Source organism: Aythya ferina (assembly GCF_964211825.1).
Source record: "Aythya ferina genome assembly, chromosome: 3".
Lineage (NCBI taxonomy): Eukaryota > Metazoa > Chordata > Aves > Anseriformes > Anatidae > Aythya > Aythya ferina.
In genome coordinates, this window is record NC_140298.1 from 84,224,757 (window position 1) to 84,252,197 (window position 27,441).

At 41.7% G+C, this 27,441-nt stretch overlaps 1 protein-coding gene across 1 annotated transcript in view; it reads right to left on the reverse strand.

The window, feature by feature from the left end:
• The window catches only part of MAP3K5 (mitogen-activated protein kinase kinase kinase 5), a 101,272-nt gene that overhangs the window by 71,091 nt on the left and 2,740 nt on the right, over window positions 1–27,441 (reverse strand). The window contains exon 2 of the mRNA XM_084512606.1: window positions 152–291. Within this exon, the coding sequence (XP_084368732.1) occupies window positions 152–291 (140 nt within the window). The remainder of the gene's footprint in view (window positions 1–151; window positions 292–27,441) is intronic.

The window sequence follows — 27,441 nt, forward strand, 5'->3', positions numbered from 1 at the left end:
GACTTGTTTTCCAAGCCTCAAAACATTTTTGCTATTCTTTTGTGAACCACAAGTGGCTTCTGTATTTCCCATGGAAATAGAGAACCTATTGCAAGAGTTAGATAACTGCATCTTTTTTTTTCCCCCTCTCCATTTTTTCATTTAGAGGTACCTTCAGTGACTGCAGAGACTCAGAATTTGTATCACAGTAGAGGATAATGTTGTTAGCCATACTGAAGCTCTCTCTGACTCCCAGGTGGTAGAACAACGAAGGCTGACGGAAGGCATCACTCATCTCTACAACAGCAATATCTGCAGAAAGAAGTGAAAAATTAATTGTCAATGAATGCCACACTTCTATGCCATTTTAATTGCTTTGATAAAAAGATTAGATTTTAAGTAGGAAAGAGTTCTATAAGGTTTCCTCCATTTAAGTTATGTCTGAATTTTGACTATGTCAGCAGGATGTGGTTTAAATTTTTTCCCCGTCTCCTCTTCCTTCCTCCCCTTTTACTACTGTTCCCCCCCATGAGACCTTCATTTCCACAGTTTTAAGACATTATTAATCAAGAAAAGGCAAAACTTCGTGCCTTAGAGAACAAAATGTGTTTAAAATCTGTTTAGTTAATCTGTATTGTATATGATGATTGATGTCCTTACAGGGGAAAAAAAGATTGTATTTGATGTGCATTTTCATCTTCAATGCAAGTTGCAATAAAAATCCATGTAATTAGGTACATGATTGCATAATAAACTGTATAGATTTTGTATTAGATCTTTGGAAGAGAATGTCAACCAAATCGAAAGCACGGCAAAAGTAAAATTCCAGCATAAATTAACATTCACATCTATCTTGATTCATATAGGAAGACTAGCGAAAAAAGGAGAAGGTACAGAAGAAAGGAAGGAAAGAGGGAGTGAATACGTAAAGCTGTAGAACCCTCCAGATAATTAAATAATTCATTGTGCATTAATTCTGTTCATAGTAGATTGACCTGCGTGAATAAAATTAAGCACAAACATGCATGCACACAGAAGCAAATGAAGAAAAAAAGATTTTCTGTGATTTCTCTGAAAAAAAAAAAAAAAAGTTTCACTTTCCCAGAGGAACAACAAGGTAAAACAAGAGGTAATGACAAAATATCAGCAGAGACAGTTGAGACTTTTCTCACAACAGGCAGCATTTTTCCACTGCAAAAGTTTTATTGGATCAGCTGACTCATCTCCACCTCTCCTGCAAAGTGCCCTTCTTCACTCAATTCCAGTAAAAAAAAAAAAAAGAAAAGAAAAATGTAGCTCTGCGAAGAGCAGGAAAAAAAAGCCGCCTGGTTTCCAGGCCCGCTTTCTCCTTATGTGAATTCTTTTACAACAAAAGACAGGTAGCAAGACAAGCTCTGCTGGCAAAAAGCTTATTACCCTGAAGTTCATTTACTTGGAATGAATTAAATCTCTAATTAGATGTAAGAGATTCTACCTCTAACCACAACTTTCACCTTGCCTATTTCCTTAGATCTTCAGATCTATAATGAAGATGTTCGATACTAAATACATGTACGCCCTGTGGCCATACCCCAACTGGGAAGGCAACAAGGGAGTCTCCCAAGCTTGTGAAAAAGTAATGTTTTTGAGACATCAACCCTTCGGTCCTATTTTACTGTAATTGGCTTACAGGCTTGGAAATTGTCAAAAACCTAAAGAAGAGATGCACATGGGGAGAAGAACAGACATCTGCCTATACATGCTTATGTTCTGCAAGAATAAGATTAATGAGAAGCAACTAAATGATATAAAGAAGGGATTTTTCCCCCTCAAAAATCAAATATGAGATTTTGTTCTTTATGAGTTTCATAAATTGCATTTTAAGAACCTCTGCTCAATTTCATGTATTTGCAGCATGGATTCCACCAACTCCATTTTATTGAAGTAGAAAAGGCAGCACATTGCTAAAACTACACAAAAACTGATTTTTGGAAATGGAAATACCACAAAAGCCAAGTAAGAATGGCAATACTCCTACTATATATTGTTTGGGTAAGAATAGGGCTTTTTTTTAAACAAACAAACAAAAAAAAACAAAACTCATGCATATGTTTGGGTTGGAAGGCACCTTAAAGACCATCTAATTCCAACCCCTTTCTATGGGTAGGGACACTTCCCACCAGACCAGGTTACCCAAGGCCAGGCTGGATGGGGCTTTGAACACCTCCAGGGATGGGGCACCCACAGCTTCTCTGGGCAACCTGTGCTAGGGCCTCACCACCCTCTGAGTAAATAATTTCTTCCTAATATCTAAAAGAGGGCAGATATAGATTTTGTGGTCCTCCTCTGGACCCACCCTAACAGCCCCACATCCTTGTGCTGGGGGCTCCAAACCTGGATGCAGCACTCCAGGTAGGGCCTCACAAGGGCAGAACCAAGGGGGACAATCACCTCCCTCCACCTACTGCCCACACCTCTGTTGATGCAGCCCAGGATCCAGTTGGCCTTCCAGACCACAAGCACTCTCTGCTGGCTCATGCTGAGCTTTCTGTCCACCAAAGCCCCTGAGAAGTCCTTCTCCTCAGGGCTGCTCTCAAGGAGTTCCTCTCCACATCTGTGCTCTTCTCTGGGATTGCCCCAACCCAGGTGCAGCACCTTGCACTTGGACTTGTTGAACCTCATTAGGTTCATGTGGGTCCACTTCTCCAGCTTGTCCAGGACCCTGTGGACCCTCTTCCTTCTGTTGTAAGGACTGCAACACTCAGCTTGGTGTCGCCTGCAAACTTGCTGAGGGTGCGCTCCATCCCACTGTCCATGTCACTGGTGAAGATATTAAACAGCACCAGTGCCAAGACAGACCCCTGAGGGGAGGGACACCACTCACCATCGGCCTCCACCTGGACATAGAACCATTGACCACAACTCTCTGGCTGCAGCCATCTAGCCAAATCCTCGTCCACCACACAGCCCACCTTCAAATCTATCTCTCTCCAATTCAGAGATAAGGATGTGTGGAACCATGTCAAAGGCCTTACAGGAGTCCAGGTAGATGACATTGCTCAATCTTTTCTCGATGACTGTTGCAGTCGCTCACTCCATCATGGAAAGCAACTTGTTGTTACACGCTCTATTTTTAACTTCTCTTATTGACATAAAAATCTAATCCTCAGAAACTGCAAGCGTATGGTACATTGCTGTTACCTTGAGCAGGAGGAAAATTTGCGCAACTTTCCATGACTTAATTCTCAAATCTTGCAAGATAACGCGTTCTTACTGGAGTTGCAAAACTAACAGTGAAAGAAATATTACTAAAAAACAAAAATTGACAGAGCCTGACAAAAGTCAGTATACAGAAGATACTTGAGAAATCCTATGTTAAGATGGCAAGTTCCCAGGACCACGAATAAGGAAATAGTCCTTAAACACAGGCAAATAAACTTACTACTAACAAGATCAGATGGCCAAATGCATTTAATACAATTGTTAGAACCAATCTGACTCAGGATCACACTAAGAAACGTTCTTGAATCCTGTCCAATCCCTCAAATCAGATCAATATACAAAACAAAAAAGCCTTGAGGCCTTTTGCTGTTTAATAAGCACAAGGAAGCACCATGTGATTGAGTCATCACTTGCAAGAAAAAAGACACTAAGATAAAAATATTGTGACGCTTTTTACCAGTATTTGTTTATTTTTACTGTAAGTAAGTGTGGTTTCTTTCCTTGATATTTTAAGACTTTGTGAAATCCAGGACTTCTGGATAATCTCACTATGAAGCAGTATGTACTTTAGAATACGTCCGACTTCTGTGAAGTTTGCTTTCCATACTAGTGGGTATGTATCTTAAGCAGAAGCTCTCATTTATGACATAAATAAGATTTCTATCGTCTAGACTGGTTCTCTGGGGCTGGTATCACAGGTTACAAGGGGAAAAGCCCAGTTTTTATTTGGAAATCTAACAAGCCACAGAAAATGTCTGCACTGTTGAGATTAGATGTCTATCCATTTAAAAAATGAAAATAAAAAAAAGCCACAACATATACCCTAATCAACCTCCTGCAACAGACCCGTTTCTTACTATCTTCTTTCATAATATCAGAAGAGAAACTCCTCTGACCAAGGCACGGACTAGCATGTAGAAAGTTGGTCAAATTCAGAAGTCAAATGCAGAGGAACAAATTAAGAGCTTATTTTCTGGGAAAACTTTAGCTACTCCACCCATCTTCACCTATCCTTTCCATCTCCTTGTCTGTAAAGCAAGGGCAGTGGCTTCTACAAAGAGCCCGAAAGGTAATGTCAAGTGCACCTAAGGCAGCTGAACACTGAATTCAGTTACATAAAGTAGGATTAGAGGTTTACCGAAGCTGAGTAAGACTGATGATTTCCAAGACAAATCTAACTCAAATGAATATCCATAAAAAATCTCACCAGTTCTATGAAGCCAGAAGTTAACTTAGTGCAAAAAAACTGTTTGGTCATCAAAACTGCTGGAATCCCACTTAGCAGACTCTCACTTCCACCAGATGAAATTAGTCTAACAGACTACTGCAGCAAAAGATCTGTTCCTTACTTATTGGAAAACACGATTTCACAAGTGACAATGTCATTTCAATTAAAGTGGTAGAAGTAACTCTACATTTACAGTGGAATAAGGCAAACCCACTTATGAAGCAGCTTCAGTTTCAAGGCAAGTGAGAGATAGGAAAGTAGAACTACAATTCTTATAACCCTATAGGTTGCAGGAAAGAGTAAGATGTATCCCTTACTTGGGTCTTGGGCATAAGACCAAGTGTCACTTTCTCTGTTTACAGATCACAGATACACCGATGCTATTTAAAGAAAACAGGATCAGGATGCTCTTCCTTGTTAGTTATCTTTGACATCTACAGCTGAAGCCCCTTATAAGAAATCTTACGATAAATTGTCGTCTTGCTAGTTTATGAACAATAAAGTAAGTCTAGTCACAGCCTTCTCTTGTCCCTTTAAATAACTGGCATGCCTACACTGATGTGACTGGAATGACACGCACAGGAGAAGGGAGCTGAGCTCTGGCCGAGCTAGCAGAGCAGCATAACTGCAGCAGCACGCTGCAAGCACGCAGCAAGCTCTCAGTGTCCATTTCACAAACCACCCCAAGCTCTAGCTGACAGCCACCAAGCTGTCAGTCACAAAGCTGCCTACTTACAGCCTTGCTTGGATGGCCACACACTGAGCTCAGACATAGCAACAGCCACCGAGCAGTCATGCTTTGTGTTATTAGGCTAACTAACATCTACACCAGTAATAGCTCAAAACTGTCACACAATCTGGGAAAGCAGACGTGTGACAGAGTTACAGGCAAGTGACCCGACCCTTCTTGCCTGAGAAGCAGCAGAAGCTCAAGGCCTCACCTCTGTGAAGCTTGGCATATGTTAAAATTGTGTGACCAACATTTCTTACCTGCAGCATAAATCCTCTTTTTTTTTTTTTTTTAAGCTACATGTACAAGAACATGAACTTCATATATAAAATCTCCAATTGCTCTTTCTTAATAAATTATTAAAACTTAAGATCATGGTCAAGAATGATAAGTGTCTATCTAGTGTATGAGGCCCTTCTCCCTTGGCTATTACCTGTGCCTTTAGTCATCAAGAAACGCGGTGGACAAAGTTCATCTCCCACTCATTGTTTAAAATCTAACAGGGCAGAGAGGAATGCTTAAATGAATGCTGTGAGGTATTATGCACGCACACCCTACTTTTTGATACTGCCTGCATACAGTAGTGCTGCCAGGAAAAATAATGAATACAAACAGCGCAGTTATAAAACTGATGAATGTTTATGCTTGCTACTATCTTCTGATTAATTGGTGCTAAGCACACAGTTGCTGCCTCGCATTCACTGTTCCACAATTAACCGAGACAAAAGAAAAGCTAATTGCTAATGGCAAATTCTGAGATGGAACAATATTTAGGGTTCTCTTCCACTTGGCGTTAAAAGAAACTCTTGTCAGAGATATATCTGTAGACCAAATTTATGTGAACGCAAGCCTAAGCACAGAGTGCTTTCCATACTGCAGTAGCAGCTCTGCGTTCAGCAGCAATAACGATGGTTTCTACAAGCCGTGATAACGATGTGCTATCAGGTGAGCTTTCAGAAACGAGCAGATCAAGTAGATGAGCATATCTTCTTTGTGTTTCTCTCCGTTCGACATGGACATCTTGCTCTCTGCCCAGAGACTGCCTGCTTTGGCAGAGACCAGCTTTGGAAGTGACAGCACCGCGTCAGTACAGCGTGATGGTTCAGGTCTGGCCGTGCAAACCGCAGCACCACCGACTTGTCAGCGCCGCTGGAATCAAGAACAACTTGTCAGGAGCCGCTCACGTGTCTCCCAGAGCGGAAACAATCGACGGGAGGCACTCGGGTGAGCACACCTACACCCCGGGGAACGGCTGGCCGCTCAGGAAACCAGGCCGGCCGAGCCAGTCTGCTGGGAGAGGCGAGCCAGAAAGAGAGCTTCGTAGAGGTGCCTGGGGCTTGGATATGGGGAAGGAAGAGAGGGTACTGACTGCATGAGCAAATTAAACATGCTGGATGTTGGAAAAGCAAAGTATTTGTAGAATCTCCTATTAATGTTTAAAGTATAAGCAAGAGCACTAAGAGACAAGGGATATGGTTTAGTGGGGACTGTTAGTGTTAGGTCAGAGGTTGGACTCGATGATCTTGAGGTCTCTTCCAACCTAGAAATTCTGTGATTCTGTGACACTTGTTAGTTATTTTCCACCACAGACTTCCAGTTTCTAGCGCTGCATAGGATAGGGCATTATGGTTCAGGACCCTTATTTCTGCACCTCACATGTCACAAGCCCTAGCAGACAGGGTTAACAAAGCATCTGTAAGACCAATGCTCCAGAAAGGTTTGGTTTTTAAACACCTGCAATAATCCTGGGTCTGGTAGTCTCATTTTCACAAAACGGAAGAGGAGATCCTGCATCACAAGTACAATTTAGAGCCAGTCCTGGGACCTGCTTGACGGGGAATTTCTGAGCACTTGCCCCCATCAGAACAGGCACAGCACCCTGGCGAGCATCCCATTCTGTAGAACAAGCCATGGATAGAAGTAACTAGGGCACTTAATACTTACCCCAAAAGCAGCAAGTTACCTTCAAGTACAACAGCACCATGTTTAGCTGTCCTTGGATTGCTAATCTATCTTGGATATCCTTGGATAGCTATTCTTGGATAGCTATCCTTGGACAGCTATACTGAGTCCAGCTTGTCTTGAATTTGGAAGTCAACTTCTACACCTGGACAAACATTAATAAGCAAAGGTGTGATTTCATTTCAGGTAAACTCTAAGAGTTACCTGTTATTAACTGTTAGTATACCACATTTGTATCAGGTCTAGCATGGCTGATACCTGAGGAGATAACTGAGCCAGTCACTCTGTTGAGCACTGGGGTTGGAGGGGCAGACACAGGATCAGTTAGATGATTCTGCACCCCATACAATCACTAGGTCCTACACAGAGGAGGCAAAATGCACCATGATAAGTGCAGGAATGCAACTGAATACCCTCTGCTTCTGCTTAAGATTAAGTCATGTATTGTTCCAGGGGGTAAGGAAATTTTATCCACCATACAGACATGGATGCAGCATCAGCTTGCAACTTCACAGTTAGCAAGCAACTTCACAACCCACAAGTTATGATGTTCTGGAGCACCTCCCAAAACGTTTCATACATCGTATTTGCTCTGCTGCCAAATAAGAGAATTACAAAGCTTGCAGTCCCTCCCACTACGCATCAAGGTGCTTCTTATGAAAGCCTGTACAAATTGATCCCTGCTAACTTTTGCAGCTAATTGGCTGAGATGGTTCTAATAAAAGTAAGTACAAAACATCACAAAGAGCTATCCAGATAAGGAAAAGAGAAAAAAAAGAACGATCATGCAATATTCTAAAACCACAGCCTCCACATGAAATCCTCTGTTGTTGACTGCACTACATTTCAAGGATGCAAAGGGAAAAGCTCTTGATTTTATACTACAAGGCTGATGGGAGCAAAACAGAGGGTACTTACTGAAAGAAAACAGCAGAAGACGGCAAGTGACTGGTACCACAAAGAAAGTTCATACAGATGTTGGGTAAAGGAATCAGAGGGGGAAATGTAGGAGAAACAAAAGGGGAGACTGTAGGAACTAACACAGCAAACCACATGGCAGTCTGTCAATGATCTGAAGACAACTGGCAAAGGAAGAAAAAAAGAGAAAGCTTGAGATTGAACAAAATACACTATCTTGGCCCAAGACAAAGGACTGTGATGCTATCACGTTTCCAACCCCCAACAATCAAAAAAACACCCTCAGCTTGATGCATGTGGGAGGACCTCAGGATTAGGTAAGAATAAAAGATGACAACCAAACAAAGAGCCATTTATTTAAAAATAACCTCAGTATATTCAGGCTCGCTGCATCTGTATCAATCCCAGTGAAATGGGCTCCCTAGTGCCAAGAACATGAAATACTAAACACAACTCCAAACTTTACATTTAGAAAAAAAATACTCTGAGCTCAGTGAGGTAGCTAATGAGGCTCCACTGAAAGCTTGAGCACATCGCAGGGCTGATAAGTTTTAGGACCTGTACAAAATGTTAACATATTTTTAAACAATTTTCAAAGACAACAACAGGAAAAGTCAAGGAAAGCAATGCAAGCTGCAGCAACTCAGTTTTGTCCTGTAAGTTTTGTCCAGTGGATGTGCATCGCTGCATTTTTTTTTCAGCCACCTACACAAATAAGTGATGTGATGGTACCTGTCAGATTATTTTGGTTTATATATTCAAGTTTTGTGCCTTTAAGACGTGATTAAGTGATTAAGCATTCTCTCAAGAGACTGAGACTATGCAGGAAAAAAGTACTTGTGGAATCACAGGTGTGCCAACAAAAGAGCTTAGAGAAGGAAGGAGCAAACAGCCAGGCCTCGGAGGTGATGGAGAGAAATCCTCCTAAATTCTTCCAGAAACATTGAATGTGCCACAATTCGAAAGGTGATGAGTTCATTAAAACTGAACCAGGAAACAACAACCCGCCTAGAAGGCAGATGGGGCAGGAGGATAGCTAATCAGAAGTTCTTTTTACTTTCGTGTATTCTATTTATTTCTGCCTCAGTGACCTAAGTTTTCCCCTATTTATGAAAAGTATTTTAATTTTTATTTGAATACAATCTATTTTCACCTACAACATAGTATATATTTGGCTTTTTTGAGGACCTCACTGAATGTCTAAGCAGATCCACCTCCATGCTCCAAAATTAATTCTGGGTTTCATCACAACAGCTAGAGGGATCAGATCAAAGCTCTGCTTGGCTCAAAATCTCCCTGCCAGAAGCCAGCCAACACCATAAGGATTGTAAGAATGAGGCAAATAAAGACTGACCTTTTTCAATCAGCAATCGAGAGACGTTTTCAGAAAAGTCTTGAGCTAACTAGAAGTCTGAATAGCAACAACTAACTTAGTGCTTAATATTGTGTGCATAATTAGAGCTGCTTTTCTTCATAAGTTGCTCTGCATTCACTATTACTGAACTTCAGCTTTTCTGAACTGCCCATTTGCCTGGTACCAGAAGGCTTTCTACAATTTTTTAGTCACTTCGTCAGAGTCTTGACTGGCCTGCACATTGGCAAACATCACCAGCACATTGTTGACATGTACTCTGAAAAGTCCGGTTCAAACAAAGTCCAGGGCAATGCTTTCGCCAGCGCATTTTACTACTGGTAACCTTGATTCACTGCAAAACTGATTTTCTCTTCCACTCCTTGAACAAACCATTCATTTGAAGGGAACAATGATCTCAGTTCCAGACATTTTGGATCTTAAGAGTCTTTGGTCAGGGATCTGGTCAAAAGCTTTCTGATATCCAAATATACAGTCTTAAATGGAACGACAGCCTCTCAAAGGCTTCACAATCTTGAAGTCTGATTTACCTCTACAAAAAAATCCAGTCAGCTCTTCCCCACTGTCAGATTTTACTCACGTGTCTACAAAATTTATTTGTATTTTATTCTACCAATATTACAATATCATCGTCCTTTCTTACTGTGTCAACATCCACTGAAGGCAGAAGTCACACGCCGTAATTAAAAGCTCAGTGTTTTTCAGCTGGAGCTCCTTTAGAACTTGAGACGTCATCACAGGTTTGTATGAGTCATTTCCACTTGTTTTATCAGCTTATTTTAAAGCCTCTTCTCGTGGCAACTTAAAACTCAGGCAGTACCTCAGGCTTACCCCCTTAAAGAAAAGGTCTTTCGTAAGATTATAGCAGGAAAACTGCATCTTTCTCAAGCCTTCCTTTTCCATGTTGATTGCATAGGACCCTGAGCTTGCTCTCTGATGGTGAAGCATTTGAGAGTACTTTTGTGGTAGTGTCTTCAGCAAGTATTCCTCAAACTCTTCTGGGAACAATCTTAACGCTTATAGTAAGTTTGCCATACTTAGTGTTTGTTTTTTTTAAACTTGTTTCCCCATTTGAGCAAAAGCGCCTCATTTTCAAAGGGCATCACTTCATTCCGTCATTGTCTCAACAAAGCCACCTGCTGTAGGTTACTTTAAAAGTTCTTTAAATAAGTAGCACGCGCTTTATGGAAGCAATTTTCATTAAGGTGTTTCCCTGCTATCTGAAAGCTGCTCTTCTTTTTAGTCATTCCTTTCAATTTCCTCTTCAGAAGCTTACTCATTTTTTCCACAGGTCCTAGTAGAGATGTGAACTGCACAAAGGATGGGCCAAGCCAAACTAGAAGGCCAAGCCAGAGTGAGACAGAGTGCGTCTGTCTCTTAAGGGCAGAGCCCTGCCCACTAAGCTCACAACCTGTAGATAAAAAGTCCAGAAGTGTTTCTGATCCAAAGATATAGAATTATTTCTTACAGTATTATTTTCAAGTCATGGGATTTAACATTTCCCAATCTCCAATTGCCAAAAATGGTGTAAACATAAAAAATTCCCAAGCAGTGAGCACAGACTGAAAAATAAATACATAATATTTTAGTAGTATGAAGAACAACAGCTGGAATGCACAAAAACTGGGAGCTTCCCAGGCTTCCAAAAACTTGGAAGAAGCATTCTAAGAGATGTAAACATGTTTGTTTAAATGTCTTTACTTCTCAAGAAAGTATTTCTATTATGAGGAGAAAGTATCTGTCATAAATGATACAGTATTTGAGAATTTTAGCCCCAAGCTTCATCTTAACCAAAAGTACAGGGTATGTCTACCATTTCTGGTTCTCACCACCCCTCCCAAAAATCTCCGTGTTTGAAGTTTTCCCAGGAACAGAACGACACTGTCTGAGAAGACCAAATGCCCAAAGGCTTAAGAGTCTCATATGCTATGTTTTCTAACAGAAAACACCATTCTCTCTTAATAACAAAGATTTTATTAATTAGGTTTAATCCAGAAAGTAGTACATTCTCAGTGGTTCTGCTGAAGAGTAATCATAAAAATACATACACCGTTAAAAAGGAAGTGTAGTTTCACGTGAAGGTATCTGATCATAACTATTAAGCTGGTAATGTGTTGCTTTTGAGGTTAGACTCAGGAATTTAAACGGCTCACTACAATTTTTTGAACTTTCTGTGCTTTTACTAAATTTGGTGTTTATTTTACAATGTTCAAGAACAACTTTCCTTTATAGGATGAGAGTATTTACCAATAATGCACTGTCAGACCGCAGCACTTATCAAAGGAACTGTGCAAGCACATATCTGCATTCCTGATTTGTATGTTACAGAAAAATATTATCAGTGGCAACAATTTGGGAAGCACCCAGAAAGATGGGAGTAGAATTGGAACAGAAGACTGAAAAACTCACCTTTAATGAATTTTTATTATACCCTGTGCTTATAGGTGCTGAAATCAAATGTAAAACTGCCTGGATGGTTTAGACCTTTGGGAGATGTGCACTGGGTTTTGTTATTAATAGAAATCACAGAATGAATGGGGAGCAACGTATGCTACTGAAAAAAAAACAAACCCTACCACATTCTGTACTGCGTAAATGGGAGTTTCAAAGGTAAAACACCAGAGGTCTCTACCTGGCACTCACAAGGCAGCTGAGTCAACTCCCTGGAGCTCAAGGTGGACTAATGAGTTCATGGAACCCCTGCTGACCCTGCATTCTTCTATGATTTGCATTCCCCATGTTTTATTTGCAAACCATGCCACATTCATTTAACAAAAAACATAGTGTGAAGTCAGAAGCAGCAGCACAACTAGGAAGCAAACTTTGTCTGTTTCTTCATGTTTTAAACGCATAACAATTTAAACTATGCATAAACCAAATAAGATAGGAATGCTTCTGTGCCAGTATCTACACTGCAAGTATTCCAAACAGTCTGTGTACATAGGTCTGCTCTAGTACTTTTGGACTAGATGTCAGAGGAGCTTTCATGAAATACAGGAATTAGTATTCACAATAAAGCAGAGAACACCCAGCCTGAAGCCCCCATTTATTTATTAAAGAAGATGCTCTTACCCGCATCAGACAGATGAAGACAATTTTTGTGAAGCAAAGCAGAAAATGTGCTTAGACCATGCTCAGCCATAGCGATTCATTTTAGCACAGAAAGCAAATTACACACACAAAAAAAAAAGTTCGACGGAAAATGTTTTTACTCCAGAGTGTTCTAGATTTCTGATGTACTTTCAGTGGTTTTGCATAAATTGAGGATTGCATAATGCCCCTCCACCCCCACCTGGAAGTTCCTAGAGGCACCTTCTGCATAACCTTCCTCATGTGTCCAAGTTACAGGACAGTTATGCTGTAGGAGGTGTGATGAAGGATTTTGCCTTCAGAAGTACTCCGTATCAGCCACTTGAATTTTTCTTTCACTTGAATCAACGATAAGATAGTTACTGAAGGACAGACACATTGGGTTACTGATAAGAACCTTTTAAAACAAACCCCAGTCCCACTGGCTGAAAATGTCCCAGGGCAAGATATCCAGAGATTTATTGCTACAGGTAACGTGATTAGTTTATACCTTTTACTAACAACAGCTGCATCAACAGCACTTTTCCTCACTGCTTTTATCCACCTCCAACAGGCACCGCTTCTAACATAAAGTTGAAGAGGATGTAATTGTCAGAGAGCAGGCTGTGAAAAGCATGTCTCCAGGGATGCTTTGGCACATCCTCACTACCGCAGAGCCTAACCACCAGGAGGAAATCAAGCTAAGATGAGCTCAATGCCATCAGAGCCCAGCTTGGCTCAGGTACCTAGGAGATCTCAGCATGTCCTGGGGGGGTCCTTTTGGGTACACCTATGAGTGAATGCCAGCCACCTTCCCCCTGATTCTGCTCTACAGGTTCTTATTCCAAGTTGCAAAACTCTTTATGCTCAAAAAAATGAGCTTAAATACTGAATTCCCTGGCTTCACTTAGAAGGAGATCCACAAATGGAAGAAACTGCTTTTCCAGAGAAAAGCATCCTGATGGGAGCCCCTGGAGCTCCATCCAGGTGACAGTGCAATAGTGCCCAGAAAAGGCATACATTAGATAACATGGCACTGCAGCCTTCCTGCTATTTCAGATGCCAGACTGATACCATTTCCTCATCCGGGTTAAACCGGTGTGCTTCTGTGAATTCGGTAACATTATCTGATGACATGCCTCCACCTGTCAAATGATTGGCATTAAGTAGGTCAGTCTTGTTTGCATTTGCATCTACCTCTGGAAAACATCTACAGTTTCATTTGTCTAGCAAATTAGTTAGAAAATGTACTATATAACATCATCTGTGAATGAGCTGCATCAGTTTAGCCCTAAAGATAACCACGTGATGTCAGATCAGGAAGCCTATCTCTACTACTGTCAACAGCAGTTATTAGGAAAGAAAAAAAGAAACAGAGCAACTGCAGAGCCACAGGGTACATCCTTATGAAGCCCCGAGAGAATTCAACAGTCGAAAGAGCTCCTGAGTCATTTCAGTCATACTGGGTCCAGCATACACAGCAGGTCTCAGCTAACCATCCCTCGGGAATTTTAGTCCTTTTGTGAAACCAATACTTTCCACCTCCACAGCACCTTATGCCTATAAGATAAACAATTTGCCTCTGTACTTGTACAGAAAAGTGTTTTCTAGTTCTTCATCCATTTCTAGTAGACAGTAGCTCCTGGTGCTGTCTTTTCTCCTTCATTACTCCTGTGAGGTTTTCAGGAGTATATTCACAATAGCTCTAACCTCTGTAACGCATCCTAGCAGATTAGAAAATAAGCATATCCAGCAGCACTCAGTCCCTTTGCATCTTTTGTCCTTTCATTTGCTTTTATAAACTGCCTATAGTGACCACCCGCCTACACTGACCAATATTTCCCAAAATAAGCCCATATGATCAACTGCTTTATTGCTTACAATTTTGCAGGTAGCAAAGCATGTTCTATACCTAAGGAGACAAAAATAAATTCACCATCCCTAGCACAGACAATACATAATAATAAATGCATATGTTCTATGTCCTAAATGTTCTATATCCTAAAGATTTATTGTTATAAATACACTAACTAGAACTACACTTAAGTTCCTTTTTCTGCTTTACCTATCTGTAAGTTACAAGCACGACTTCTGCAATTTAGCAAGGAAAAAGCTGAATCCTTTGTACCACCTGCAACACTCACCCATGCAAATCTGTGACTTCAGACACGAGTGGGAACGTGCAGAGTACACACCACACACCTGATCAAATAATCTGAAAGATCCCCTGGGTTCCACCAAAACCACTGCATAGAAGTATCTACTTCACACAGAAAATACCTCAAATCTAACGACTCTGGTTTGAAGTATTCAGAATGCGAAGGGCCAACCCTCCAGCAGAAACCAACATGTATCATTTAATGCAGCATTTGGTACTATTTTTTATTGCAACAATTCACGAAAAGATGTAGTCTGAGTCTGTCTGATTACACGCTACAAAGCCTTTACAGCACGGACTTACGCAATCCTTGCCCTGTGACACAGAAGCCTCAAATCCTTTCGAAAATTTAAACAGCCTTGTTAGTAAGCTATCCAGGAGGAAGCATTTACTGCTGGCAGAAAGAACCAAAGTCCCAACCTTGGATACAGTTTCAGACAGGAGAGATTATAGTGCAAGCATTACTGTTAGCTACAAGGAAGCTTGGAATAGCTGTCCTTTTCCAAAACCCATCTCTCACGGGTTCAAGGACAATAATTACAAAGTTTTTGACTTCAATATGAAACATAGTTCTCATCTAGGAAAGACTGGAAAATCTGGAACTTGACACATTTGTGTTTCCTACAAGTTGTGATTTTGATCCAGCTTCTTAACGAAGAAGTTTTCTTTTTGGAACTGGTGGCCTAGCAGCTTTATTAGGACTAGCACAGCTAAGTTCAGAAACGCAGATTCGTCCAGGCCACTTTAATTTGCCTGACAGTCATCTCTCTTTCAGATAGATCAAGTTTGAAATTAGTTTCAGAATTTGAGATACGACCTTTTCTGCTTTAGCCAAGAGGAGCTCAGATCTGCAGATCACAGAGCTACCCCTCACGGTCCAAGTCTCTTGGAGGTAAGCATGGTATAATGACAGGTACCAGTAAGGAAGGGGCAGAGGAACAGACATGCCTCATTCTTGCTGACGAGGCCAAAACTGTATGCTAGTTGCACTAACAGAGGAATTTGGGGGGTGGAAGAAATGTATGTGTGTACATGAAATTATTTGGTATTTCAGTTTCTGGATTTCCTACACCCTGATTTCCCATGAAACAACTATTAACTTGCAAACCAGTCTAAAAATCTCAGTAGAAAATACTATATATACACCCAATTAGCACTGCTCTCTCCAGAACACCATCTGCCACTAAGGCAGCACTGGCTGCCCGGCCTCACAAGTAACTGCACTGCTGCATCCCACAGCAGAAAACGGATATGACTCATCTGAGCTGAATTCTTAACACTTGACTTGATGGGTGGTAATTGCAGCAAAACGAGATTAAACAGGTCTGATAAGCAAGCCTGCATTTGGCTTTGTCAGTGGTAACTCCAGACAGCCTCCAATAGCTATGATTTCATTCTCATTCAATTCAGTTGCACACCAAAAAAAGTAACCTTGACTTACTGCTGCTTTGTCACTGTCTATATGACAACAAATATTCCAACTTTACTTCCAGAGGAAAATAACCTCTGTATATAATTCTAGCACCAAAAGCTGCTTTTGTTCTGTTGCTGACTTAGAATTACTGCAGCAGGCTCTAATATTGAACCGTTCCATAAGAGTTTTTAAAACTTTTTTCTCCTGATTTGACATTAGAACATAGATGCTTGCATTTTCTTAACAGAAATAAGTCATATCTAGGTCACCGATCACACTGGCAGCACATGTGATCTAGCAGACAGCTTACGAACTCCAGAAATCTAAGTGCCATCCTCAACCTATCTGTGGTAGACTGCCAAACCTCAGCAATCATCAAATCACAGAACCCCAGAGCATCCTGAGTTGGAAGGAACCCACGAGGATCACCAAACCCAGCTCCTGGCTCCACAGAGGACCACCCAAAAATCAGACCTTATGTCTGAGAGCATTGTCCAAATGCTTCTTGAACTTGAGCAGGCTCGGTGCTGTGACCACTTCCCCGGGAAGCTGTTCCAGGCTAGTCACATTACTCTCTATCCCTCTGGTTTCACCATCCTACTTTATGAAGTTCTTTGGGATTTATAGATGAAATCCACAAGTTTTACCCACACATAGGAATAACCAGCACTGTAGCTGACAGAGGCAACTTTGAGGTAAGAAACTCAAAATACCGTAAGTGTTGAATTTGATTCCAAAGCATTACCACATGGACATTCACCAGCCTAGCACAGTGGCAAACTCAATGTTTAGAAAAAAAACGTGTTGTTCAAGCAGAAGTTTCTGAAACAGAACTAACACCACTGGCCTGGTACCAATCAACCAGAAGAAATCTGTACGCAAGATCTAACTGCAAGATTCAACCTAGGCTTCAAGCTACATTCAACTTGAATTGATGAACTGGTAAGATAACAATCGTTTATGCTTAAAATAGAATTCTTTTTTCCTACAACAATTACTGACATGAATAGGAAAGCTACATAGATGCAAGTCTTTGAATAATTGCCAGCAAAATAGAAATTTATACAAGCTAAGTAACTGGCAAAGCTGGCAAGAAAAGCGTTTTAGTTTGCATTTGTAAAATACCAACACGTGAATTCCTATGTCAGCTTCCTCTTAAACTTCTAAAGAGAAGAAAGAATTATTTAGGCTTAAGAAACATTAGAGACACTGGAAAAAAAAAGAAAAAGTGACAACCACCACCTACTCGCACGCTCACTTTGAGCACCCTTTCACTTCCAGGAATGCTGAGATTTGTCCAAAAATGCACACTGCAGAGTCCAGCTCATTAATCCATGCAACCTACAAAGCATTTTTGCTAGCACTGAATAAAACATTGATAACAGCAGGAGTCCAAATTAAGCTCCAAAACTTCATTTTTCACCCCTCCCCCAGCAGTCAAGCCTCTTCATTTTCCACACTGAAGGCTTGCCAATATAACCGTAGTAACGCGGAGCGGCGACATTATGCTGAAATCAAACACTGCAAAATATGGTACCTCTCGTCAAAACGGGGACAGGGAGGTGTGCTCTCAGTACAACCGTAAGATGTAACTGAGGGTCCAAATGTACTAAAATGGAAACCAGAAGTTTTACTTTGTATTCAGTCTTGATTTATATATATATTTTTTTGCATGTTGCATACAGATATTAACTACTTTATGATCCATGCTGGAAACGATACAAATGCTGTACTTGCAATGTAGTTCTCTCAGGTGGTTTAGGGTTTGGGTTTTTTTTTTTTGGAAGGACTCCTTTCTTACAGGCAGCACATATTAGCAGATTATTTGCTTGATGACTACTGAGACCTCAAACTCCCAATAGCTGCTCGCTGCCCTTCACACAGCTTAAGCGTTATAAGAAGAAATGTGAATTTGTAAGCCAAGGTAGCTGCTGGAGTCCTGAGTTCACAGGGGCGATAGCATTAACCCACCCCCAGGGAATACACGGGGCACAGCAACTCCGCGTGGCCTCAGCCACCAACACATGCTTCACATCTCCTCGAGGGAGCACACTTGTTGCTCCTAGACTAGAAAATGAGCGAAGCACAGCTGATTAAATGTGCCCCAGAGCGCAGCACTGCATGGTGTGGCCTACATCCTTCAGTTCCCCTCGCCTCAGGGTGCTGCCTCCAGGCCGGCGACCAGGAGAGCTGCTGAGCGGTAGCTGCCTCAGGCCACAAGCACAGAGGAAGCCTTCCAGCAGCACAAGTGCTGGTGCCCAGGGATGTTCTTGTTTGTTAGCCACCAGTTTCAGCTGGGGTGCCTGAAACTTTGAACTTTCAGGCAATTGGAACGAGAGCGTCAGCATGTGCCAGCTAGACCAAAACCCGAACTAAATTTTCGGTCTTTTCTGTGAACTGAAGGTTTCTGAAAAACATCAGGCTGAAAGCAAAAAACAGCTGGCACAGCCAGCACAAAATACACCCCTCCTTCGCCACCCCTACCGGAAGGGGAAAGGATATGAGGCAACCCACAACCAGACAGGATCAAGAATAACACAAAACCACACCTTTAGGCAATCTTAACTCAGGTTGCTGCAGCCCTGCTCTTGGCCTGTCCTCTGGAAGTCGTGTTGTAACACAGTACGTCAGCTCAGAGAACTTATTCAACTGAAAGCTAACTAAAAAGAAAGGACGAGTTAATATATCATCATTCATGCCAGCTCCCTGACCCACCGACCATGAAACTGTACGAGCACTAAAAGCAGCGCAAGCAAGAAGCGTGCTAATCCAATGCTTCATCCACTTAAACTGCTATAGGATTGCACCTCAGAGGATGACAATACATCCATCTGTTCTAATTTATTGAGATTAGAGTCCATACGAAACTGGATTTTACATGTATGCTAATCTTCCCCTGCTTATCACTGCACCAATTGGGAAGCATCAATAAGGACGATAACCTTTCCAACACTGATGTGCATATCACAGGGATTGCTGCCTTACTTGTACATATTTCCTTATCACCTCTAAGGATCACCTGAAAATATGCCACGTTATCCAGGCATTTTAGCAGCAGCCATCTGATACAGTTCTACTGCAAAAATACTGCTGGAAGTTACTATAGTGGTAGCTCTAAAGCAACAGCTTCAATCCGGAATACATACAGAAAATGTAATTTCCTGTAAACAGAACCAAATCCTGAAGGCAGGCACCTGACACTTTGCAACCAGTCACGGCAGAAACTGAAATCCACCGAGCAGGCTTGGAAAGTCTGCCTCCCAGGAAATCTTTCCATTGGAGCTGTTCTTAAAGTATGTGAACAGAGAAGAAATAAAGGCAAAATATCAGGTTGTCGACACACTGATCATTCAAAGCAGAGACACTTCTGGGACACTGCAGGCAACAGAGCAACATGCAAGCAGTTAACCAACAAAAGGGACTGGAAGTCTTCCAGTTACACACCCATCTGGCACGGTGTGCTACAGAAGCTCTCACTTTAGGCTTAGTCCATTTTCCTAGTGCTTTTATTGCATTTTGGCCCCCTTGCATCAGCTGGAAAACAGAGATCATGGGCTGTGGTAACGGAATTACTGGCAAGAACCCTTATTTTCTTTCTTCTTTTGTGGAACATTTTCAGAATATATACTTCAAACACTTTCTCCATTTTCCTCAAAATTGTGAAATACACTCAACTGTGTTGAGGTATTTAAACCAAGTTAAAACTGCTTCACGCTTAGTGATCTCCAAGAACTCCAGTTATTAAGCCTCAAGGAAATAAAGGCAATGGAGTAAAGCTTCAACACAAGTCTTTGAGCAGTAGCTACATCCAGCCCATGAGATGCTGACAACTTGCCTGCAAACAGCAAATTCTGCCACATACCTGGAGACTGATCCAGCCAAAAGCTACAGCAGGACTGGGCTGCACCACGCAGCCTGGCCCTGAACACTGCTGTCTGTATCAGTCCCAGGCTGGGAGAAGGATGCCCCAGATCCCAGCACACACCACTCACTGCCAGCTCTAACCCATGCCAGAGGGTTCAGAAGTCACAGGCTGACTCCCTCCTTCTTCAGTTAGGAGTCTGGATGTGAAGTTACAGACCAAGGCCACGTCAAGTTCAGACATCACCACTAGAGATGGCTTTCTGTGGCTGTAATAATACCCCCGCTGCCCTCAGTCTGTGAGAGTGAATGGAATAGGAACAAAGAGCCCTCTGCTCACTCTACGGGTAAGGAAGAGCATAATCCCTCGTGAACAAACCAGAAACAGGTGATGCTGCAAGATCCGAGCACTTTCTTAAAAGATAATAGCACTGACTGCATCAGCCTACTCTCAAGAAAAGGATAATAATGCCTTAAAACCTTTCCTTTCCTCCTCCCTTTAGAGCTGCAGCTCTAGGGAATGCATTCTTCCTCCTCTCCTCCTGCCCTCCCTCCCTAAGTGCCTATGGAGTCGCTTAAAAAAAAAAAAAAACAACAGTAAGATAATAATCCTGCTTTGTACAGCAATGCTGTAATTCCACAAGATGCTTTGGAAGCATCAATTTTGCTGTTTGTCCTGTAATGCACCATACTACATCCAGAGCTGTTACTCCTGGTTAATATATCAGGAAAATTCTCAACTTCAGTGACAACCCTGAAAGACATAAGAATAAAAAAAAGCTCCAAAAAAAAGAAGCTGTCAAACTTTTGAGTTATGCAGTCTCAAAGTAAATAAACAGGTACATGTTTATGAAGCTCTGTTCCTCTCTGCAGGTATGAGCATACACCCATAAAATCGATTGTGGAAGGTAGAGTGGCATGGGCTTTCAACTATGGTAAACTAATGCAGTTTTGAAATATAATATACAAATATTGAATAAGATTAATCAGGGAACTTTACCCGCTTCAATATGTAACATCACTGTAAGCCAAAGCAAGTACTTGTATCACAGCAAATTGCATGATTTGCAAGGTCACAGAAAACCCCTGTAAGAGACCGCACATTAAGGGACTCCAGCTATCTTATTAATTATATTTATTACTGTATGAATAACCAGTGGACTTCAGCTCTGCAGAAAACAAAGGAAACAGATAACATAAACACACAGGAATTCAGTTTATTTACACAGATAACAACCAATTATTTTCTAGTGGAAGCGACCAGGACAGTGTCGCCGATCCTTTTGCAGTTGCACTTGCCCCAGGAATTCTGACGGTGTTTGGAACTGACCTAATCCTGCTCCAAAGGAGACCTGGAGGGGTGCCCAGTTCTTCCCACTTCCAACTGGGATCTGGAAGGCAAGGCTGTGCTCAGGAAGCAAATAGCTTCTGCCCTTCCCTACGGATGCCACATGTCGCTCTATCGACTGCACAAGCTGCAAGGGGCAAGAGAAGATGGAGCACAGCCAAAATCCCAGCTTTTACCAGCACGCCACGCTACTGCTAGTACGTAGAAGCAGAAGCAATGATGACCATACATACATCCAGATTAAAGACAATTTGTTTTCATATGAATCACCTGTACTCAGCCTTCCTGCAGTAACCTTATCATAAATACTGCATTGAAATGCAGTAATAAACCAATAAAACAAACAAACAAAAAAAGCCATATATCTAGCATAAGTATATTTTCTAAAGGGACAGAACAGCACCATCACGCTTTTAAAAGCCTGTGTAGCTGCAAAAATTGAATTGAAGGTGGAACAGCAGAAGCAGGAATTTTTAATCTATGGGTGTGCCTCTACAGTGGAGTTAAATGAAGCACTCTGCTCCTGTGTCAACATAACTGGATGAGGTTATCCCATGCATGAGGGCCAGAATCACAAATGAATTCCTGTAGTCTTACAGATGTTCCTTTCCTTTTGGTACATCACTGGATCTTCCTCATTCACTCCCCAGAGTTTTCTGTGCTATGCTCACAAAAGTGATTTGATGTGCTTCTGACAGAAGAGCAGCTCTACAAAATTGTCAGTGCTCAAGACCATGAGAGGGTGATGAAGAACATCAAGCTCTTGGTAATTATTTAACCTGTACCTTTACACTCCAGACTACAGGTTTCAGTCTCTAGACCCCAGTGAGCCAGAAAGACTGTACTGAAAGCACTGTTACACCTGCGTCAGGCAGGCATTGCATAAAGGGGAAAAGATCACAGGAAACTCTCTGCAGGAGCTGCGTGTAACTCTTTTGTGAAGACATCACTGGGAAGCTGTCGTCGCCGCTAAAAGCAGCAGCTGCTTACTCACCCAAAGCACACTCCGCAAGAGACATCCACGGATGCCATCAGCAAGGAAGCCCCAGAGCAACTCATTTACTTTATTACGTAAAGAAGAAACGCAGAGCCAAATTTTCACATGGGCATCTCGTACCTACATTAAAGTGTACGCTTCTTGTGGGATCTGAGAGAGCACCGATTCCCACCGATTTCAAATGAGCCCGTCTGTGGGAAATCTCTAAGCCCCACGCTACATCTAAACATATCCTAAAGGTTATTCATGAAAGCGGGCATGATTTAGGACAGAATTCAGCTTTGACTTGCCATTGTTATGGGCTGATCAGCAGCTCTTCATAACCGAACCGAGGATTACAGCCACTCCAATCAAGGAGTGAATTCAGTTCTCAGGGGAAAAAAAAGTAATATACAACAAAAAGAAGCAGCCTGTGCTTGTATCTCAAGCTTAGCCCGAGGATCATTTTCTCTTGGAATACAAACAATTCAAGCTTCTTACAGGTATTTACCTGTCAGTGGTTATTGGAAGATTCCCCAGTTATCAAAACAGATTGTACTGTCAGCTGTCACACACATGTTCTGCTGCACAAAAAGCCTTCACTGACTGCTTATGCCATCTCCTGCTAATAAATGTATTTCTGAGTCTATCTGTAGCGCTCAAAATAAACCCCCAGAGAGGCCATACAAAATAAGCTGCAGGAGACCACAGCGAACAGGAGATGTTCTGGGACAATGTGAAGCGGGGAGCCTATTATGAAAGGCAAGAATCTCAGCCAACAATTTCATTTTTATTTAACGTAGATGTGCAAAATCCATATCGTTGCTGAGCCTTTGAGGCTTTTTAGTTTCTTTGGTTATAGCATACAAATACGACTGGCAGATCACCTACGCGTGAGAATCCAGCAGTGCTAAACAGCGACAGTTCCAAGGGGCTGGAAATAAAAGGAACAAGTTTTGAACAACCAGCACCACAGAATAATCTTAAAACTCGTCTCTTCTCTACTGGGGGACAGAAGAAAACTAAGTGACAAAACTGAAGCTTTCCCTTCATTAACTTAATTTGATTTTTCCTGCCCATTATGCTCTTAAATTGCTGAGATAATGGCATTAAATGATGTATTAGGGTCTCTTCCATTTTTAGTTAGTCCTTTAGTTTTTTAGACAACTTGTTTCGCTCTGCTTTAGCTTGTTCCATGTATGACTTTTTGGTACAGCGCTGCTGAGGTGCTCCAGCCAGAGGAGGAGCTTTACAGGGCCTGCTGCTTCCTGACACGGACATGGGCCAGGCAGAGCAGAGTTAAGGCCTTTGGATTTAGGAAAGCAAACTTTCACCTTGTTAAGGAACTGGTGAATGCAGTCCAGTGGCAAACTGCCTTCAATGACATGGGACCTGGAAAGCATTGCCTCTGAAGAGAGGCTGAAAGAGCTGGGTTTGTTTAGCCTGGAGAAGAGGTGGCTCCGGGGAGACCTCACTGCAGGCTTTCAGTACTTGAAGAGGACTTTCAGGAAAGAGGGTAGAAGACCTTTCACCAAGGCCTACAGTGAGAGGTCAAGGGATAATAGTTTCATGTTGAAAGAGGACAGATTTAAATAGGATATTATTTGGTTTTGTTTGTTTTTGTTTTGTTTGTTTAACCACAAGGTTGATTAGGCACTGGCACAGGTTGCCCAAAGAGGCTGTGCATGCCCCACTGGTAGGAGTGTTCAAACCCAGGTTGGATGGGGTTTGGGGCAACCTGGCGTGGCTGTGTCCCTACTTCTGGCAGGGACTGGGGGCACAGGAGGACACTAGACGGTCTTTTAAAAGCCCCTTTCGCGCCAAACCAGTCTGGTTCTTTACATTAGAAACTGACTAAAAAAGAGAAGTCAAGTTCTTATAATGGCTGTGGTAGGTTCAGGAGTCACTTCTGCATGACACATCCTGTTCACAGCTACAGAAACACAAACTGCAGGAGGAGGAAAAAAATAAAAATCAAAGGTTTCCTTCTGTTTTTCTCTCAGAAAAACACTTACCTAGCTTCACTCAGCCCGTTTTCCATTGGGGAATATACTTTCATGATGCCCTCTCACCTAGATGTCTCACAATGAGCTTTACATCTTTACTGTATTTTAAGAGACCCTAACAATTTCATAACCTGCATTTTTCCTCACACTTTAATATGTAACACATAATATTTAGAAACTAGTGCTATTACCTTGATGCATTTAGCAGATAAGATAGCATTTCAAAAGAAAGTAACTAAAAATAATCCGTAAGTCTGAACGTGGACCATCTATCCCAGTGTCTCACTGGTATCGCTGGGAGGTTTAGTCAATAAGCACTGCAAGAGCACACCCTTAATACTATTTACATTATAGAAGTGGTTGGGAACTCCCAGCCCCATCAGGGTTTCTGTGCCCAGATGACACCCAAGCCAGATGCTCTGCAAGGCAACATCTTCCTCAGCCTGGGGAAAGGCCGGGGGAAGCTCCTGCCACACAGCAGAGCTGCTACAGCAGGCCAGTCACCAAGCCTGAAGGAGAACCCAGGTCTCACGGGTTGAAATTTCCAGTGTTGCCTCCTAACAGAGCCTAGAGCTCAATATCCACAGTCAAAAGCTCTGCAACCCACCCATCTCTGAACCCCATTTAATTGTCACAATGTACTCTACACACGCAGACACAAAGATGCTGTATCCGTAATACCTCACCACTGACTTATCTATCTGGAGAGCACGGCTACAATCATCAACTCTGTGCACCCTCTGCATTATTAATCTGCATTTCTTGCTCCAACTCATCACTTGCAACACAGCGCTGCTGGAATGCAAAGCTCTTTCAGCATGAATTCCACTGATGGTGGTAGATTGGTGGTAGATGTTTTTTTAAGTAGTTGCTCTCAACTCTGAAGAATGATGCATCAGGATAATTTCTTCAGCTATGTAATGAACCACCATTCCCAACAGGGACTTTCCAGTCATGATGCTACAGAAAGGGCAGCGGTGATTCAGCAGCACTGAGAGGTAGAAGAAGGGAGTGCCCAAGCAGTAAGTTAAGTGATGGATGCAAGTGCTGCATAATCACAGAAAGAACGTACAGCATTTCAAGTGGCTGACGAAACCCAGTGAAGTGAAAAAATAATAATCAGGAAGTACAGCAAATAAGTTACTGAGCAAACTACATGTTCTGAGAGACAACACGGATTAGAAGAAAACTTGCAGTTTGTCTCGCTGTGGGACCATTTTTCTTGGTCCTGCATAAAGCTAACTTAGTAGGAAGCATGTGCTTTTTGTTTTTTAACTGGGGAATACATTTAAGTCAACTGCTTGAAACAAGAACGCTAGTTCTGAAAATAACAATTCTTGAGTTTAAGTAGAGAGTCTGTGTCGGTGTGTCACAAAGCCATAAATCGCTTTAAGAACAATTTAGCATCACGGAATCTAGGGTACTTAGAGAAAAATGGGAAGAAACTGCAGGAAGGCAAGCAAGCCCTGGTTCTGCTTTATTTCACTTCTGTGCATTTATAAACATTTACAGGCACACCATCTACACAAGCTCTGTAAAGTCTGCAGAAAAGGTTCAGATGTAGAACCTCATCTGAACAAAGCTCCCTGTTACACCAGCGACTGTACTGGCTCTCCGACGATTGTCATTTTGTGAGCCAAGATGCTCCCCAAGCATACCACACTGTATGTTTTTAAGCCCACTGAGCTGACGCTTGTGAGAAACAAGTGATACCAAATTCCAGAAGCAACGAGAACAACCTGAATCCATTTTATTATTTGTTATTTGATGAATGCTGTTTTAGTCAGTCATCACTGTTACAGAGAATTATCTCAGTAGCCCTACACAGAAGTGGCAGTACAAAGTAACATCACAAGGGCCACCAACCCATGAAACCTGAGCATAAGATGTTGAAGAACAGGGGATGCTCTAGTATAACACAATATAAAGGCTACAAGGAGATAACTGTATGACAAGTACATCAGTCAAGTTGCTTAGCTTGAGAACCATCTTAAAAACAAGCAACTACAGCTTAGAAAACCCAGATCCTCCTCAGTCACCAAGTACACGATCTCTTATCTTCCATTAGCCCCTCTGAGATTGTACACAAAGTCAGAATGCCTGATATTGTACTTCTGACAAACTACCAATCTTCAAAAAAAAAAAAAATAACCTTGCAAGGCAGACAAGGAGGAGGAACACACCTGAAAATAGTAAACAAATGATCCCTGTGCCCATGCACTAGAAGCAGTCAATGCAAGTTGCTTCAAAAGACAGTGCAAGGTACTTCAGAGTAAGACAAATTTCCAATCAAGTTTCTCTCTCATTCCTCAAGGTGCATCCAATTTCCCCCCAAAGTACAAGATTAAAGCTGTGGTCTCCCTTCTTGTAGAGGTCAGAGTGCTGTACAGTACAGGTCATCCTAGAAACCTGCGTGCATTAATTATCCCAGCTTGGACACTTGTACGCTACTTGTTTTGCTAGTCAGCTGAACACTCACCCCTAACTTACCCTGCACTTTAAAATTGATGCAATTTCTAAAAGCGTCAGATTACGAGTCACATGAAACATTTCTGTCAACTTGGCAAAAAACCTGCCTCAACCTAAAAGTCTCTGTGAAGAATTCACCTCAATTTCGAGCACCTTCCTCTCCTGAAGGGCTGACCCAGATTACTGATTCATGTCAGTTTTTCCTTTTATATTTGTTCCTTTTTTTAAAAAAAGGACACTGTTCAGCTAGCCCTGGATGCATTTGTGTAATGCTAAATGACCAGTTAAGGATCTGTACAATAAGCAAATCATCCTAATTACAGTTGCCTAAAAAACAAATGAAAAAAAATGAATTGCTTAACCAAAGAAACTAAGTAATCTATACTCATTTATGGGTCCGTTTAAAAAAAATAAAAACAGGATATGAATATCAAGTCATTATAATGTGGAAAAAATATCCTTTAATAGTAATGTATTTCAACTTTCAGAACACAGCACTGTAGATAGGCTTCTCTACTGTATTTTGGTATTTTGGCATCTCTCTGACTCTTTAAACATTCTTGAACTGTTTAGAAATTACGCTGGATTTCAGCGACCTGTAATTGAACTGCAAGAGCTCAACACAGATGAGAAAAAAATACTGTCTTCATGGAAAAAAACAGCTCCTGAGACAGCTGGCCAACCCCATATACATTGGGTTCTGCAAGAAATCGGACTGATTTTTCCCTTTTTCACCTTACTCCTTCTAAG